At 45.7% G+C, this 19,222-nt stretch overlaps 1 protein-coding gene across 1 annotated transcript; it reads left to right on the plus strand.

Moving 5' to 3' along the window:
* The first annotated feature begins 13,664 nt into the window (after nucleotides 1-13,664).
* LOC133965548 (uncharacterized) lies at nucleotides 13,665-19,222 on the plus strand. Its single transcript, XM_062400157.1, has 17 exons — nucleotides 13,665-13,741; nucleotides 13,857-14,258; nucleotides 14,332-14,433; nucleotides 14,542-14,774; nucleotides 14,870-15,048; nucleotides 15,487-15,580; nucleotides 15,755-15,841; nucleotides 16,104-16,162; nucleotides 16,330-16,534; nucleotides 16,786-16,903; nucleotides 17,038-17,129; nucleotides 17,213-17,330; nucleotides 17,437-17,541; nucleotides 17,638-17,808; nucleotides 18,135-18,281; nucleotides 18,374-18,615; nucleotides 18,771-19,222. The coding sequence occupies exons 1-17, from the start codon at nucleotides 13,714-13,716 to the stop codon at nucleotides 18,819-18,821; spliced, it is 2,433 nt and encodes an 810-aa protein (XP_062256141.1). The 5' UTR covers nucleotides 13,665-13,713; the 3' UTR covers nucleotides 18,822-19,222.

The raw sequence follows: 19,222 nt of genomic DNA on the forward strand, positions 1-19,222 counted from the left end.
ACCCGAATGGGCCTTTAGACTAAAGGTGCATCGCCTTTAGACTAAAGGAGCATCGCACCCGATTCGGCCTTTAGAGTAAAGGAGCATCGCACCCAATTGGGCCTTTAGACTAAAGGAGCATCTCACCTGATTGGGCCTTTACACTAAATTTGCATCGCCTTTACACTAAAGCCTTTAGACAGCATCGCACCCGAATGGGCCTTTACACTACAGGAGCATCACACTCGATTGGGCCTTTAGACTAAAGGAGCATCTCACCCGATTGGGCCTTTAGACTAAAGTTGCATCGCCTTTAGACTAAAGGAGCATCATACCCGATTCGACCTTTAGAGTAAAGGAGCATCGCACCGGATTTGGCCTTTACACTTAAGGTGCATTGCACCCAATTGGGCATTTACACTAAAATTGCATCGCCTTTAGACTAAAGCCTTTAGACAGCATCGCACCCGAATGGGCCTTTAGACTAAAGGTGTATCGCCTTTAGACTAAAGGAGCATCGCACCCGATTCGGCCTTTAGAGTAAAGGAGCATCGCACCCAATTGGGCCTTTAGACTAAAGGAGCATCTCACCTGATTGGGCCTTTACACTAAAATTGCATCGCCTTTACACTAAAGCCTTTAGACAGCATCGCACCCGAATGGGCCTTTACACTACAGGAGCATCACACTCGATTGGGCCTTTAGACTAAAGGAGCATCTCACCCGATTGGGCCTTTAGACTAAAGGTGCATCGCCTTTAGACTAAAGGAGCATCATACCCGATTCGGCCTTTAGACTAAAGGAGCATCGCACCCGATTTGGCCTTTACACTTAAGGTGCATTGCACCCAATTGGGCATTTACACTAAAATTGCATCGCCTTTAGACTAAAGCCTTTAGACAGCATCGCACCCGAATGGGCCTTTAGACTAAAGGTGCATCGCCTTTAGACTAAAGGAGCATCGCACCCGATTCGGCCTTTAGAGTAAAGGAGCATCGCACCCAATTGGGCCTTTAGACTAAAGGAGCATCTCACCCGATTGGGCCTTTAGACTAAAGGAGCATCGCACCCGATAGGGCCTTTAGACTAAAGGAGCATCACACCCGATTGGGCATTTACACTTAAATTGCATCGCCTTTAGACTAAAGCCTTTAGACAGCATCGCACCCGAATGGGCCTTTAGACTAAAGGTGCATCACCTTTAGACTAAAGGAACATCGCACCCGATTGGGCCTTTACACTAAAGGAGCATCGCCTTTAGACTAAAGGAGCATCGCACCCGATTGGGCCTTTAGACTACAGGAGCATCACACCCGATTTGGCCTTTACACTTAAGGTGCATCGCCTTTAGACTAAAGGAGCATCGCACCCGATTGGGCCTTTCGACTAAAGGAGCAACACACCCGATTGGGCCTTTAGACTAAAGGAGCGTCTCACCTGATTGGGCCTTTACACTAAAATTGCATCGCCTTTACACTAAAGCCTTTAGACAGCATCGCACCCGAATGGGCCTTTACACTACAGGAGCATCAGACTCGATTGGGTCTTTAGACTAAAGGAGCATCTCACCCGATTGGGCCTTTAGACTAAAGGCGCATCGCCTTTAGACTAAAGGAGCATCGCACCCGATTGGGCCTTTAGAATAAAGGAGCATCGCACCCGATTGGGCCTTTAGACTAAAGGAGCATCGCACCCAATTGGGCATTTACACTAAAATTGCATTGCCTTTAGACTAAAGCCTTTAGACATCATCGCACCCGAATGGGCCTTTAGACTAAAGGTCCATCACCTTTAGACTAAAGGAACATCACACCCGATTGGGCCTTTACACTAAAGGAGCATCGCCTTTAGACTAAAGGAGCATCGCACCCAATTGGGCCTTTAGACTTAAGGTGCATCGCCTTTAGACTAAAGGAGCATCGCACGTGATTAGGCCTTTAGACTGAAGGAGCATCTCACCCGATTGGGACTTTAGACTACAGTAGCATCGCACCCGATTGGGCCTTTACACTAAAATTGCATCGCCTTTAGACCAAAGCCTTTAGACAGCATCGCACCCGAATGGGCCTTTAGACTACAGGAGAATCACACTCGATTGGGCCTTTACACTAAAATTGCATCGCCTTTAGACTAAAGGAGCATCGCCCCCGATTTGGCCTTTACACTTAAGGTGCATCGCCTTTAGACTAAAGGAGCATCGCACCCGATTGGGCCTTTCGACTAAAGGAGCAACACACCCGATTGGGCCTTTAGACTAAAGGTGCATCGCCTTTAGACTAAAGGAGCATCGCACCCGATTCGCCCTTTAGAGTAAAGGAGCATCGCACCCGATTCGGCCTTTAGACTAAAGGAGCAGCACACCCGATTGGGCCTTTAGACTAAAGGTGCATCGCCTTTAGACTAAAGGAGCATCGCACCCGATTCGGCCTTTAGAGTAAAGGAGCGTCGCACCCGATTGGGCCTTTAGACTAAAGGAGCATCACACCCGATTGGGCCTTCAGACTAAAGGAGCATCGCACCCAATTGGGCATTTACACTAAAAATGCATCGCCTTTAGACTAAAGCCTTTAGACAGCGTCGCACCCGAATGGGCCTTTAGACTAAAGGTGCGTCACCTTTAGACTAAAGGAACATCGCATCGGATTGGGCCTTTACACTAAAGGAACATCGCCTTTAGACTAAAGGGGCATCGCACCCAATTGGGCCTTTAGACTTAAGCTGCATCGCCTTTAGACTAAAGGAGCATCGCACCCAATTGGGCCTTTATACGAAAGGTACATGGCCTTTAGACTAAAGGATCATCGCACGTGATTAGGCCTTTAGACTGAAGGAGCATCTCACCCGATTGGGACTTTAGACTAAAGGAGCATCGCACCCGATTGGGCCGTTAGACTAAAGGCGCATCGCCTTCAGACTACAGAATATAGCACCCGATTGGGCCTTTACACTAAAATTGCATCGCCTTTAGACTAAAGCCTTTAGACAGCATCGCACCCGAATGGGCCTTTAGACTACAGGAGCATCGCACCCGATAGGGCCTTTAGACTAAAGGAGCATCACACCCGATTGGGCATTTACACTAAAATTGCATCGCCTTTAGACTAAAGCCTTTAGACAGCATCGCACCCGAATGGGCCTTTAGACTAAAGGTGCATCACCTTTAGACTAAAGGAGCATCGCACCCGATTGGGCCTTTACACTAAAGGATCATCGCCTTTAGACTAAAGCAGCATCGCACCCAATTGGGCCTTTAGACTTAAGGTGCATCGCCTTTAGACTAAAGGAGCATCGCACGTGATTAGGCCTTTAGACTGAAGGAGCATCTCACCCGATTGGGACTTTAGACTAAAGGAGCATTGCACCCGATTGGGCCGTTAGACTAAAGGAGCATCACACCCGATTGGGCCTTTACACTAAAATTGCATCGCCGTTAGACTAAAGGAGCGTCGCACCCGATTGGGCCTTTAGAGTAAAGGTGCATCGCCTTCAGACTAAAGGAGAATCGCACCCGATTGGGCCTTTAGACTAAAGGAGCATCGCACCCGATTGGGCCTTTAGACTAAAGGTGCATCGCCTTTAGACTAAAGGAGCATCGCACCCGATTGGGCCTTTAGACTACAGGAGCATCACACCCGATTGGGCCTTTACACTAAAATTGCATCGCCTTTAGACTAAAGCCTTTAGACAGCATCGCACCCGAATGGGCCTTTAGACTAAAGGAGCATTGCACCCGATTGGGCGTTTAGACTAAAGGTGCATTGCGCCCGATTTGGCCTTTAGACCAAAGGAGCATCGCACCCGATTGGGCCTTTAGACTAAAGGAGCATCGCACCCGATTGGGCCTTTAGACTAAAGGAGCATCGCACCCGATTGGGCCTTTACACTAAAATTGTATCGCCGTTAGACTAAAGGAGCATCGCGCCCGATTGGGCCTTTAGAGTAAAGGTGCATCGCCTTTAGACTAAAGGAGCATCACACCCGATTGGGCCTTTAGACTAAAGGAGCATCGCACCCGATTGGGCCTTTAGACCAAAGGAGCAACGCCTTTAGACTAAAGGAGCGTCGCACACGATTGGGCCTTTACACTAAAATTGCATCGCCTTTAGACCAAAGCCTTTAGACAGCATCGCACCCGAATGGGCCTTTAGACTACAGGAGAATCACACTCGATTGGGCCTTTACACTAAAATTGCATCGCCTTTAGACTAAAGGAGCATCGCCCCCGATTTGGCCTTTACACTTAAGGTGCATCGCCTTTAGACTAAAGGAGCATCGCACCCGATTGGGCCTTTCGACTAAAGGAGCAACACACCCGATTGGGCCTTTAGACTAAAGGTGCATCGCCTTTAGACTAAAGGAGCATCGCACCCGATTCGCCCTTTAGAGTAAAGGAGCATCGCACCCGATTCGGCCTTTAGACTAAAGGAGCAGCACACCCGATTGGGCCTTTAGACTAAAGGTGCATCGCCTTTAGACTAAAGGTGCATTGCCTTTAGACTACAGGAGCATCACACCCGATTGGGCCTTTAGACTAAAGGAGCATCGCACCCGATTGGGCCTTTACACTAAAGGTGCATCACCTTTAGACTAAAGGAGCATCGCACCCGTTTTGGCCTTTAAATTAAAGGAGCGTCGCACAGGATTGGTTCTTTAGACTAATGGTGCATCGCCATTAGATTAAAGTAGCATCGCACCCGATTGGGCCTTTAGACTTATGGTGCATCGCCTTTAGACTAAAGGAGCATCGCGCCCGATTTGGCCTTCAGACCAAAGGAGCATCGCACCCGATTGGGCCTTTAGACCAAAGGAGCATCTCACCCGATTGGGCCTTTAGAGTAAAGGAGCATCACACCCGATTGGGCCTTTACACTAAAATTGCATCGCCGTTAGACTAAAGGAGCGTCGCACTCGATTGGGCCTTTAGAGTAAAGGTGCATCGCCTTCAGACTAAAGGAGAATCGCACCCGATTGGGCCTTTACACGAAAGGTGCATGGCCTTTACACTAAAGGAGCATCGCACCTGATTGGGACTTTAGACTAAAGGAGAATCGCACCCGATTGGGCCTTTAGACTACAGGAGCATCGCACCCGATTGGGCCTTTACACTAAAATTGTATCGCCATTAGACTAAAGGAGCATCGCACCCGATTGGGCCTTTAGAGTAAAGGTGCATCGCCTTTAGACTAAAGGAGCATCGCACCCGATTGGGCCTTTAGACCAAAGGAGCAACGCCTTTAGACTAAAGGAGCATCGCACACGATTGGGCCTTTACACTAAAATTGCATCGCCTTTAGACTAAAGCCTTTAGACAGCATCGCACCCGAATGGGCCTTTAGACTAAAGGAGCATTGCACCCGATTGGGCGTTTAGACTAAAGGTGCATTGCGCCCGATTTGGCCTTTAGACCAAAGGAGCATCGCACCCGATTGGGCCTTTAGACTAAAGGAGCATCGCACCCGATTGGGCCTTTAGACTAAAGGAGCATCGCACCCGATTGGGCCTTTACACTAAAATTGTATCGCCGTTAGACTAAAGGAGCATCGCGCCCGATTGGGCCTTTAGAGTAAAGGTGCATCGCCTTTAGACTAAAGGAGCATCACACCCGATTGGGCCTTTAGACTAAAGGAGCATCGCACCCGATTGGGCCTTTAGACCAAAGGAGCAACGCCTTTAGACTAAAGGAGCGTCGCACACGATTGGGCCTTTACACTAAAGGTGCATCGCCTTTAGACTAAAGGAGCATTGCGACCGATTTGGCCTTTAGACCAAAGGAGCATCGCACCCGATTGGGCCTTTAGAGCAAAGGAGCATCAAACCCGATTGTTCCTTTAGATTAAAGGTGCATCGCCTTTAGACTAAAGCCTTTAGACAGCATCGCACCCGAATTGGCCTTTAGACCAAAGGAGCATCACACCCGATTGGGCCTTTAGACTAAAGGAGCATGGAACCCGATTGGGCCTTTACATGAAAGGTGCATGGCCTTTAGACTAAAGGAGCATCGCGCCCGACTGAACATTTAGACTACAGGAGCATCACACCCAATTGGGCCTTTACACTAAATTGCATCGCCTTTAGACTAAAGCTTTTAGACAGCATCGCACCCGAATGGGCCTTTAGACTAAAGGAGCATCGCACCCGATTGGGCCTTTAGACTAAAGGTGCATTGCCTTTAGACTACAGGAGCATCACACCCGATTGGGCCTTTAGACTAAAGGAGCATCGCACCCGATTGGGCCTTTACACTAAAGGTGCATCGCCTTTAGACTAAAGGAGCATCGCACCCGTTTTGGCCTTTAAATTAAAGGAGCGTCGCACAGGATTGGTTCTTTAGACTAATGGTGCATCGCCATTAGATTAAAGTAGCATCGCACCCGATTGGGCCTTTAGACTTATGGTGCATCGCCTTTAGACTAAAGGAGCATCGCGCCCGATTTGGCCTTCAGACCAAAGGAGCATCGCACCCGATTGGGCCTTTAGACCAAAGGAGCATCTCACCCGATTGGGCCTTTAGAGTAAAGGAGCATCACACCCGATTGGGCCTTTACACTAAAATTGCATCGCCGTTAGACTAAAGGAGCGTCGCACTCGATTGGGCCTTTAGAGTAAAGGTGCATCGCCTTCAGACTAAAGGAGAATCGCACCCGATTGGGCCTTTACACGAAAGGTGCATGGCCTTTACACTAAAGGAGCATCGCACCTGATTGGGACTTTAGACTAAAGGAGAATCGCACCCGATTGGGCCTTTAGACTACAGGAGCATCGCACCCGATTGGGCCTTTACACTAAAATTGTATCGCCATTAGACTAAAGGAGCATCGCACCCGATTGGGCCTTTAGAGTAAAGGTGCATCGCCTTTAGACTAAAGGAGCATCGCACCCGATTGGGCCTTTAGACCAAAGGAGCAACGCCTTTAGACTAAAGGAGCATCGCACACGATTGGGCCTTTACACTAAAATTGCATCGCCTTTAGACTAAAGCCTTTAGACAGCATCGCACCCGAATGGGCCTTTAGACTAAAGGAGCTCTGCACCCGATTGGGCCTTTAGACTACAGGAGCATCACACCCGATTGGGCCTTTACACTGAAATTGCATCGCCTTTAGACTAAAGCCTTTAGACAGCATCGCACCCGAATGGGCCTTTAGACTAAAGGAGCATTGCACCCGATTGGGCGTTTAGACTAAAGGTGCATTGCGCCCGATTTGGCCTTTAGACCAAAGGAGCATCGCACCCGATCGGGCCTTTAGACTAAAGGAGCATCGCACCCGATTGGGCCTTTAGACTAAAGGAGCATCGCACCCGATTGGAACTTTACACTAAAATTGTATCGCCGTTAGACTAAAGGAGCATCGCGCCCGATTGGGCCTTTAGAGTAAAGGTGCATCGCCTTTAGACTAAAGGAGCATCACACCCGATTGGGCCTTTAGACTAAAGGAGCATCGCACCCGATTGGGCCTTTAGACCAAAGGAGCAACGCCTTTAGACTAAAGGAGCGTCGCACACGATTGGGCCTTTACACTAAAGGTGCATCGCCTTTAGACTAAAGGAGCATTGCGACCGATTTGGCCTTTAGACCAAAGGAGCATCGCACCCGATTGGGCCTTTAGAGCAAAGGAGCATCAAACCCGATTGGGCCTTTAGATTAAAGGTGCATCGCCTTTAGACTAAAGCCTTTAGACAGCATCGCACCCGAATTGGCCTTTAGACCAAAGGAGCATCACACCCGATTGGGCCTTTAGACTAAAGGAGCATGGAACCCGATTGGGCCTTTACACGAAAGGTACATGGCCTTTAGACTAAAGGAGCATCGCGCCCGACTGAACATTTAGACTACAGGAGCATCACACCCAATTGGGCCTTTACACTAAATTGCATCGCCTTTAGACTAAAGCCTTTAGACAGCATCGCACCCGATTGGGCCTTTAGACTAAAGGAGCATCGCACCCGATTGGGCCTTTAGACTAAAGGTGCATTGCCTTTAGACTACAGGAGCATCACACCCGATTGGGCCTTTAGACTAAAGGAGCATCGCACCCGATTGGGCCTTTACACTAAAGGCGCATCGTCTTTAGACTAAAGGAGCATCGCACCCGTTTTGGCCTTTAAATTAAAGGAGCGTCGCACAGGATTGGTTCTTTAGACTAATGGTGCATCGCCTTTAGATTAAAGTAGCATCGCACCCGATTGGGCCTTTAGACTTATGGTGCATCGCCTTTAGACTAAAGGAGCATCGCGCCCGATTTGGCCTTCAGACCAAAGGAGCATCGCACCCGATTGGGCCTTTAGACCAAAGGAGCATCTCACCCGATTGGGCCTTTAGAGTAAAGGAGCATCACACCCGATTGGGCCTTTACACTAAAATTGCATCGCCGTTAGACTAAAGGAGCGTCGCACTCGATTGGGCCTTTAGAGTAAAGGTGCATCGCCTTCAGACTAAAGGAGAATCGCACCCGATTGGGCCTTTACACGAAAGGTGCATGGCCTTTACACTAAAGGAGCATCGCACCTGATTGGGACTTTAGACTAAAGGAGAATCGCACCCGATTGGGCCTTTAGACTACAGGAGCATCACACCCGATTGGGCCTTTACACTAAAATTGTATCGCCATTAGACTAAAGGAGCATCGCACCCGATTGGGCCTTTAGAGTAAAGGTGCATCGCCTTTAGACTAAAGGAGCATCGCACCCGATTGGGCCTTTAGACTAGAGGAGCATCGCACCCGATTGGGCCTTTAGACTACAGGAGCATCACACCCGATTGGGCCTTTACACTAAAATTGCATCGCCTTTAGACTAAAGCCTTTAGACAGCATCGCACCCGAATGGGCCTTTCGACTAAAGGAGCATTGCACCCGATTGGGCGTTTAGACTAAAGGTGCATTGCACCCGATTTGGCCTTTAGACCAAAGGAGCATCGCACCTGATTGGGCCTTTAGACTAAAGGAGCATCGCACCCGATTGGGCCTTTAGACTAAAGGAGCATCGCACCCGATTGGGCCTTTACACTAAAATTGTATCGCCGTTAGACTAAAGGAGCATCGCGCCCGATTGGGCCTTTAGAGTAAAGGTGCGTCGCCTTTAGACTAAAGGAGCATCACACCCGATTGGGCCTTTAGACTAAAGGAGCATCGCACCCGATTGGGCCTTTAGACCAAAGGAGCAACGCCTTTAGACTAAAGGAGCGTCGCACACGATTGGGCCTTTACACTAAAGGTGCATCGCCTTTAGACTAAAGGAGCATTGCGACCGATTTGGCCTTTAGACCAAAGGAGCATAGCACCCGATTGGGCCTTTAGAGCAAAGGAGCATCAAACCTGATTGGGCCTTTAGATTAAAGGTGCATCGCCTTTAGACTAAAGCCTTTAGACAGCATCGCACCCGAATTGGCCTTTAGACCAAAGGAGCATCACACCCGATTGGGCCTTTAGACTAAAGGAGCATGGAACCCGATTGGGCCTTTACATGAAAGGTGCATGGCCTTTAGACTAAAGGAGCATCGCGCCCGACTGAACATTTAGACTACAGGAGCATCACACCCAATTGGGCCTTTACACTAAATTGCATCGCCTTTAGACTAAAGCCTTTAGACAGCATCGCACCCGAATGGGCCTTTAGACTAAAGGAGCATCGCACCCGATTGGGCCTTTAGACTAAAGGTGCATTGCCTGTAGACTACAGGAGCATCACACCCGATTGGGCCTTTAGACTAAAGGAGCATCGCACCCGATTGGGCCTTTACACTAAAGGTGCATCGCCTTTACACTAAAGGAGCATCGCACCCGTTTTGGCCTTTAAATTAAAGGAGCGTCGCACAGGATTGGTTCTTTAGACTAATGGTGCATCGCCTTTAGATTAAAGTAGCATCGCACCCGATTGGGCCTTTAGACTTATGGTGCATCGCCTTTAGACTAAAGGAGCATCGCGCCCGATTTGGCCTTCAGACCAAAGGAGCATCGCACCCGATTGGGCCTTTAGACCAAAGGAGCATCTCACCCGATTGGGCCTTTAGAGTAAAGGAGCATCACACCCGATTGGGCCTTTACACTAAAATTGCATCGCCGTTAGACTAAAGGAGCGTCGCACTCGATTGGGCCTTTAGAGTAAAGGTGCATCGCCTTCAGACTAAAGGAGAATCGCACCCGATTGGGCCTTTACACGAAAGGTGCATGGCCTTTACACTAAAGGAGCATCGCACCTGATTGGGACTTTAGACTAAAGGAGAATCGCACCCGATTGGGCCTTTAGACTACAGGAGCATCGCACCCGATTGGGCCTTTACACTAAAATTGTATCGCCGTTAGACTAAAGGAGCATCGCACCCGATTGGGCCTTTAGAGTAAAGGTGCATCGCCTTTAGACTAAAGGAGCATCGCACCCGATTGGGCCTTTAGACTTAAGGAGCATCGCACCCGATTGGGCCTTTAGACCAAAGGAGCAACGCCTTTAGACTAAAGGAGCATCGCACACGATTGGGCCTTTACACTAAAATTGCATCGCCTTTAGACTAAAGCCTTTAGACAGCATCGCACCCGAATGGAACTTCAGACTAAAGGAGCTCTGCACCCGATTGGGCCTTTAGACTACAGGAGCATCACAACCGATTGGGCCTTTACACTAAAATTGCATCGCCTTTAGACTAAAGCCTTTAGACAGCATCGCACCCGAATGGGCCTTTAGACTAAAGGAGCATTGCACCCGATTGGGCGTTTAGACTAAAGGTGCATTGCGCCCGATTTGGCCTTTAGACCAAAGGAGCATCGCGCCCGATTGGGCCTTTAGACTAAAGGAGCATCGCACCCGATTGGGCCTTTAGACTAAAGGAGCATCGCACCCGATTGGGCCTTTACACTAAAATTGTATCGCCGTTAGACTAAAGGAGCATCGCGCCCGATTGGGCCTTTAGAGTAAAGGTGCATCGCCTTTAGACTAAAGGAGCATCACACCCGATTGGGCCTTTAGACTAAAGGAGCATCGCACCCGATTGGGCCTTTAGACCAAAGGAGCAACGCCTTTAGACTAAAGGAGCGTCGCACACGATTGGGCCTTTACACTAAAGGTGCATCGCCTTTAGACTAAACGAGCATTGCGACCGATTTGGCCTTTAGACCAAAGGAGCATCGCACCCGATTGGGCCTTTAGAGCAAAGGAGCATCAAACCCGATTGGGCCTTTAGATTAAAGGTGCGTCGCCTTTAGACTAAAGCCTTTAGACAGCATCGCACCCGAATTGGCCTTTAGACCAAAGGAGCATCACACCCGATTGGGCCTTTAGACTAAAGGAGCATGGAACCCGATTGGGCCTTTACACGAAAGGTGCATGGCCTTTAGACTAAAGGAGCATCGCGCCCGACTGAACATTTAGACTACAGGAGCATCACACCCAATTGGGCCTTTACACTAAATTGCATCGCCTTTAGACTAAAGCCTTTAGACAGCATCGCACCCGATTGGGCCTTTAGACTAAAGGAGCATCGCACCCGATTGGGCCTTTAGACTAAAGGTGCATTGCCTTTAGACTACAGGAGCATCGCACCCGATTGGGCCTTTACACTAAAGGTGCATTGTCTTTAGACTAAAGGAGCATCGCACCCGTTTTGGCCTTTAAATTAAAGGAGCGTCGCACAGGATTGGTTCTTTAGACTAATTGTGCATCGCCTTTAGACTAAAGTAGCATCGCACCCGATTGGGCCTTTAGACTTATGGTGCATAGCCTTTAGACTAAAGGAGCATCGCGCCCGATTTGGCCTTCAGACCAAAGGAGCATCGCACCCGATGGGGCCTTTAGACCAAAGGAGCATCTCACCCGATTGGGCCTTTAGAGTAAAGGAGCATCACACCCGATTGGGCCTTTACACTAAAATTGCATCGCCGTTAGACTAAAGGAGCGTCGCACTCGATTGGGCCTTTAGAGTAAAGGTGCATCGCCTTCAGACTAAAGGAGAATCGCACCCGATTGGGCCTTTACACGAAAGGTGCATGGCCTTTACACTAAAGGAGCATCGCACCTGATTGGGACTTTAGACTAAAGGAGAATCGCACCCGATTGGGCCTTTAGACTACAGGAGCATCGCACCCGATTGGGCCTTTACACTAAAATTGTATCGCCATTAGACTAAAGGAGCATCGCACCCGATTGGGCCTTTAGAGTAAAGGTGCATCGCCTTTAGACTAAAGGAGCATCGCACCCGATTGGGCCTTTAGACTAAAGGAGCATCGCAACCGATTGGGCCTTTAGACCAAAGGAGCAACGCCTTTAGACTAAAGGAGCATCGCACACGATTGGGCCTTTACACTAAAGGTGCATCGCCTTTAGACTAAAGGAGCATTGCGACCGATTTGGCCTTTAGACCAAAGGAGCATCGCACCCGATTGGGCCTTTAGACCAAAGGAGCATCTCACCCGATTGGGCCTTTAGACTAAAGGAGCATGGAACCCGATTGGGCCTTCACACGAAAGGTGCATTGCCTTTAGACTAAAGGAGCATCACACCCGACTGAACATTTAGACTACAGGAGCATCACACCCGATTGGGCCTTTACACTAAAATTGCATCGCCTTTAGACTAAAGCCTGTAGACAGCATCGCACCCGAATGGGCCATTAGACTAAAGGCGCATCGCACCCGATTGGGCCTTTAGACTAAAGGAGCATCGCGCCAGATTGGGCCTAGACTACAGGAGCATCGCACCCGATTGGGCCTTTCAACATGGTCTCACGAAACGGTTCGTAAGGTACAGGAGTTTGTTTGTATGTGTTTGTGTGTGGTTTTTATTTGTCTGACCTGTTACCCCAATTTCAGTGGCATACTAAGTCTCTGGTAAGTAGTTTCTTGGCTTGTTTAGGCAATATGTCATCACTACAGGATGCAGAGGCTCATCTTGAAGAGATGGAGAAGGCAGCACTATCTATGATCAAGGAGCTCAACGCAACTCTGGTATTGTAACACTTTCGATACACTTCCATTTTCCTGTTTTCATTAAAGGATTTGCTATGCCAGTCTATATGGTTTTATTTTCTTTAACTCAAATTTTTGTCCTTCTTAGTCACCCAAGAAAAAGAGAAAATCAAAACCAAAACCAAAACCTTTTGTTCGATGGAGGAAACGGGACAAAGATGGCAACATTGTTGCCCAAAGACGGAAGTCCCCCTCATCAAACTCTTGTGGTTAGTTCAATACTGGAATTGGCATGCTGCACAAACTATTCGCTGAGAGAAAATTGCTGGTGATTGTTGTGAAATATTGCACAATAACAAAGGTATGCCATAATTAAGCAGAGTATCTTCTAACGCAAACAGAAGTGTTTACATCTCAATACAACCTAAACATCCTCTCCTCACTCTTCAACAAATGCGACCAAGGGCCACACTTTGGCTTGGTATGAAATACTGAAACATTGTATTTATTTTTTTATCAGGGACCATTCACATTAACAAACACATTTTAACTCCGCTATTTCCAAGAGTACCATTAATACACTGTACTGTGAACTCTGCCATAATGTCTGTCTATGTTTTGTTGTCATATACTATGACAACTGAAATAGTAACCTGACCAAACCTATAAACAGCAAAGAGATCCACAGACAAGGGCAGTTCCATTGAGAACTATTAAGATTAGTAGTGATTGACATTAAAACTGCAATGAAATGTTGGCATACTTCACATTTAACTTTCTCTTCTTAGCGAAACGGGTCAGATCATCCACTCCCAGTGTTCCTGAGGGGGTTTCTGTACAGATGCCCGATGACCAAGAGGAAGAACTTGGTAAGTGACGATAGTTTCTATATTTATATTTCTGTGCCATGTTTGATTGGCAAACAAATTTGATGGCCCAGCCCATACTTTTCCTTATATACACCATTTTCTCTTCCTGAAACAGAGAATGCACTAAAAGAACTTGAGAGTCTTCTCAGTGTTTCACACGATGACACCGATGTCGTTATTGATGCCAGCACACCAACAACAGCTAGCGACTGGAAGACTCGAAACATCTTCTCGTCAGAGAGATGGAAGGAAAATAGACAACAGCTTGTGGATAATATGCTCAGAGCAAACTGCATCAAACCACAGCTCTGTCAGAGATGCTTAAAGAAAGACGCCACAATCAGATGTGCTGAATGCATGCCCATGCAATATTACTGCTGTGATTGTGACATTAGCCATCATCAGTCCCAAGCACTTCACAATCGGGCATCCAGGATTCATGGCTTCCACAAGCCACTGCCGCCAACAGTTGTGGTGAAAGATGATGCTGACGGGCACTATTCTCATCACATATGTGGTAAATAAATATATTTTCTTTTCTTTTTAAAAACACATCTATTTATTTATGTTTTTAATCTCTTTTCCCTTAGTAAGAATATTGCCAATGGAAATGCCAGACCATATTTGTGAATGCCCTCCAGAGAGTCTAAATGTTGTTCCAAGGAGGCCTATAGTCTTCATAAACATGAAAGGTAACTCATTAGCATGAACATTCCATACTGTCAGACAAGTTTAGGCTTTTGAGCACCTTTTCTTTATATTCTTATCAGAGAATATAACAAGTTTTGTTTTTTACCAAGGGCGATATGATCTGAACCTCCCAGAGCTGCGGTGTGGAAGCTGCTGTGCTAGCTGGAAACCAGAGCTCAAAGATGTCCAAGTTAGCGGCTACTGGCCGGCCACAATACATTTTTACACACTTTATGATGTAGCCATATTTCAAGGGTTCAAGGAAATGAAGCTGGTTGCTCCAGGGAATTCTCGCTTGAGCTTTATGAGAATGCTCGATGCACAAACAACAGAGTGTGGCAGGGTGGGTTGGTATATATTATACGTTTACAATATTTATCAATGTCTCCTTATAATTCTGCATACGTATAACTTAAATTGTAATGGATATTTCAACAGACTGGTAAAATGTGTTCTGACACATTCTACAAGAGCTTCATGGAGTGGGTGATAAGCTCTTACGAGGTGAACAAATTGTGTTCGGAGCAGCCGTTCATCTGCCCAGCCTGTTGTCCACAAATGCTGGCTGTGTCCGTCGATGGAATCAGGAAGCACTACCGCTTCAAAAAGGACGGGTGGTGTGTCTATGTTTTTATGTTACATTGTCCTATCATGTCAATGTATCAGCTCTTTTTTGTTATGTCAAGAGGGTTTGTGTAAATTCTTAAGCAATGCAAACTGTTATAGTGGGAGCCAAACAACTAAAAAAACACTTGAGGGATTCTTAACACATTCAACCTGTTGTGCTCAAGTGACGGAACCTTCTATTTGCATTTAAATTGTTAATGTTACCATATTTTATTTCAATGCCTACAAATAATGAGCTTGTTAGTATCTATCAAGATACTCATAGATCCACATGTGGTTGAAAATCTGTGTTTTCCTCAGATTAGGATTTCCCACAGCTGGGACTCCCAAATATAGATAACGTGACTGCCGAAGCAGCAGCCGCAATATTTATGTATATTTATGTATTTATGTTAAAATGATCATATATTGCTATGTATGTTCTCTAGTACTGATGAAGCAGGTTACTTTGAGGTTGTGCTTCTCTGCAAAGATGATGAGGTGGCAGCATTTGTGGAAGACATCCAAAAGAGGACCAAGCATGTAAGAGTGTCTGTTTTTAATCACATGATTTGTCATTGTACTTTGTATACTGCAAGCCCAATTTTATTTCAGATGAGTACTACCATTTGCAAAAGTATCTCCTGCAAAATTACACCCAAAAATTTTCATAAATTAATTAAAATGACTACTGTGACGATGTTTTGTCATTTTTAGGTGCCAGGAAAGGGGGTTTGTGGCAGGTCTCAGCTGAATGCAGCCAAAGAGACGAGTAAGAGGAGTAGCTCCAGCCTTGATGAGCAGGTATGTGTTGTAAGAGATTTCTCTTGGAATTACTATTTATCATACTAAGTCCCTAATAAACATGCTAATTCTGTTACAAACTTATGTAGATGATATCAGACTTAATCTATATTATATTAAGATGTATGTTATTTTTGTGTGCGCAGTTTTATTTTGTTCCTCAGTAACATTGTTTTTTTAGCAATTTCTTTGCTGGAAGGGTAGATAACTTTTCTACTATGCAGATAAATTATGTGAAATTAAGTGTACCATTGTTCAACAGGGTATAGAAGTAGCTGTGTGCCGACATGGGATTATTCTTCGTGCTCTGAATATGTTCAGGCAAGTTTGATAACCCTCTTACTAACATCTATTCCAAAAAGGTTTCACCATTTCAGGACATATACTTGCTAACACCGTAAACTCATCTATTAATCGTAAACCTAACTTCGGTCTTTTTGTCAGTTTATTATGTATTGTTGACATAATGCTGTGATGCAATCCTACAGGGGTGAGATCTTCGCTTATCCCATGTTCCTGCAGAAGGAAGTCTCTGCCATCAGTCCTCCAACCTTCTTTTGCATGGACGTTATTTGCAAATATTGGCCTTACATCAGCAGAATTTGTGAAGCCTACCCTGAATATAATCACCTCACTACCATGAAACCCTTTCTGTCTGTGCTCCATGCTAAAGCACACGGTATCAAGTGTGAGGTAATTTTAGACATCAATTTCATTTTCATTTGTTAAATTACTCGTGGGGCTACTATGTGAAAAGGGGGATGATTCCTACATGGTTTTACTAATATGCATGTAAACCACCTCAGGTTAAAGCTTAAACTACACACTTTATTCTTCGTATTATTATTTATATTTAAATGTGCTGGATCACAGAGCCAAAACAACAGCGAATGTTTCTCTGGCCTTCTACTAATGGGATGCATGGTATCATCCTAAAATGATAGATAAAATGGGGAGGAGGAAATCAGGATGGAGCTGGTTCCACCTTGGGAGAGGAGGTGGAAATGGTCAACTCCTTCCTCTCCAGGACTGCCATAAACACCAAGTTTATGGGAAAAGGAGGTTGGTTGCAGTTTCTGACTTATCTAATATAATATTTGCACATCCAGGCTAATCATTCAATAGCATTACACAACAGTTAGCATAATTAAGAGTGTATCATTGATTGTATTGACAAAAAAATCTGTTTGTTACAGCCCGCACAGACATGCTGACTGTCCAGATCATGGACTGGAACAAAAGGAAGGTGAAAAACATGTGCAATACCTTATGCTCCAGATTTCATAAGGTAATTGTCATTTGTTTTTAAAAGGCCACAGTGCAATCTCAGTGAGGAATAGATAACATTTTTATTCTCTATTTTCCCCACAGACACAAAGGGATCTTCAGAGGGAGAGGCAGAGCCTAGAGGCTATCAAGGAGGACCTGTCTTTGAATGATGAGACTGTGCGGCAGTGGGTCACAGATGTACAGGATTGGGCTGAACATGGTAGGTGTCTTAATATCTCCGTGTTCAAATGAGATCAGAAAACATACTTGGTAAGATTGCATTACACAATGTACATCAAATTACAGTATTGCTTTGTGTTGTTCAGATTCACCAGCTGGCAGCAGTGATTCTCTCCTGGAAGTGAGGAGAAGAATTGAGGAGAATTCACTGGGCCTGAGACAGCGTAGAGCCCGTCTCTACAGTCATACAGGTACACACATTGTGGGATACATTAAATCTTTAAAAAATGTTTTAACAATGAAATATTTCATATGTTTTGTAATGTGTCATTTGTAATGTACCGCAGACACCAACTCAGGATGCTCTGTGATTCGCAGCCGCATGTGGAGGGAAAAGAACCAGCTTGAGGTCCATGTGGCTCAGCACGACGAGATGGTCCAGCCACAACAGCAAATTGGCGCTGTTGAAAATCTCTTAAATGCTGGCTACATCTTTCCGTGGCTGTTGCCGCCCAGTGGTATATTACCTATTTAATTATTTGCCATGATTCTGATTGAGGGTGTCCCAGGTGCCAGCAGGTGAACTAAGCATTGTGGACGATATAGACACAGCTTGATTGGTATTGTTGTAGCATATACATTGGTCAATGGTTTGCTACGACCACCTGCCTTAACTTTTTGTGAATATGGGGAGAGAAGAGTCATAGGGAAAAATTATGATACTATTATTTTTGAAATAATGTATCCCATTTGTTTTTTAGTTTTAAATCTGTTTTCCTCAATGGTTTTTTCCCCTTCCACCACTGTGAACTAATGCATGGAATTTTCATGGATGCATTTTTAGATGGCATTGATTTCCTTGCAAAAAATGACCTCCTCCTCCAAAGACTTGAGGAGGAGGTCAAAATCCTTGCTACCGAAGTAAGGCAGCATTGGGAGTACCTCAAGAAAAGGGAGCATGACTTGAGTGGTCTTTTCACCAGCATAGAGGGTAAGCATTGATCAAAAATTGTTAGGAGTTGTCTCTGTTTATGCACCATATCAAAAATTAATCGTAATTTTTTTGTTGTCTTCATAATTAAGGTAGCCTCAGGAGTCTCTCCAAAGAAGGCCTTCAAGGTCTCCAGGGAGAGCTCAAGTGCAAATTGTTTCAGCAGCGTTCTCAACTTGCCTTAGTGAGGCAAAAGTACTTGGAGCTAATAAAGGCAGGGCTTCAAGGGTCAATGCCGGACCTTGTTTGGGGGGAAGAGCCTGAAGAGTCTGAGGAGCAAGCTTTAAGAAGTGCTAATGAAAGCTCCTCAGATGAGGAGGACATTGACATGCAGGTGATTAATGACATTTTAACATGGGACAGTAATCATAGATACTGTGATTAGTTGAATATTGTTTTAAACATTTATGAGAAACACATTTTTCTGTGGATCATACACATTGAACTAAATGCAAATTACCATGTATTTCCTTATATGTTCCTATATAGGGTCTTGACAGTGGACAGCAGATTCCAGAGGAAGACGTTGTTGACCCTTAAAAATCCTAAACACTGCTGTTAGGTTTAGGGTTAAATAGTTAAGTTTACTTTAAGTGTTTTTAATTGTCAGATCTGATAAAGCGGCATCAGTTGCACTTCTGTCCATCCTGGGAGAAGGATCCCTCACATGTGGCTCTCTCTGATGTTTCTACATTTTTTACCACCTGTTAATAGTTTTTTTTTTCATAGTTTTTCCTTACTCTTGTTGAGGGTTATGGACAGAGGATGTCGCACTTTTGTATTCATTGTATATTTTTATAAATAATATCAATGGAGGGAAAGCCATTGAATACCTCGATATTAAAACATATTTTTCAACAACACAATTAAGCCATCATAATTTAGTATGTTTTCCAATGTATTGATGTTCTACTTGTATTCAATAAAATATTGTCACTGCA

Source organism: Platichthys flesus, chromosome 11 (genome assembly GCF_949316205.1).
Source record: "Platichthys flesus chromosome 11, fPlaFle2.1, whole genome shotgun sequence".
Lineage (NCBI taxonomy): Eukaryota > Metazoa > Chordata > Actinopteri > Pleuronectiformes > Pleuronectidae > Platichthys > Platichthys flesus.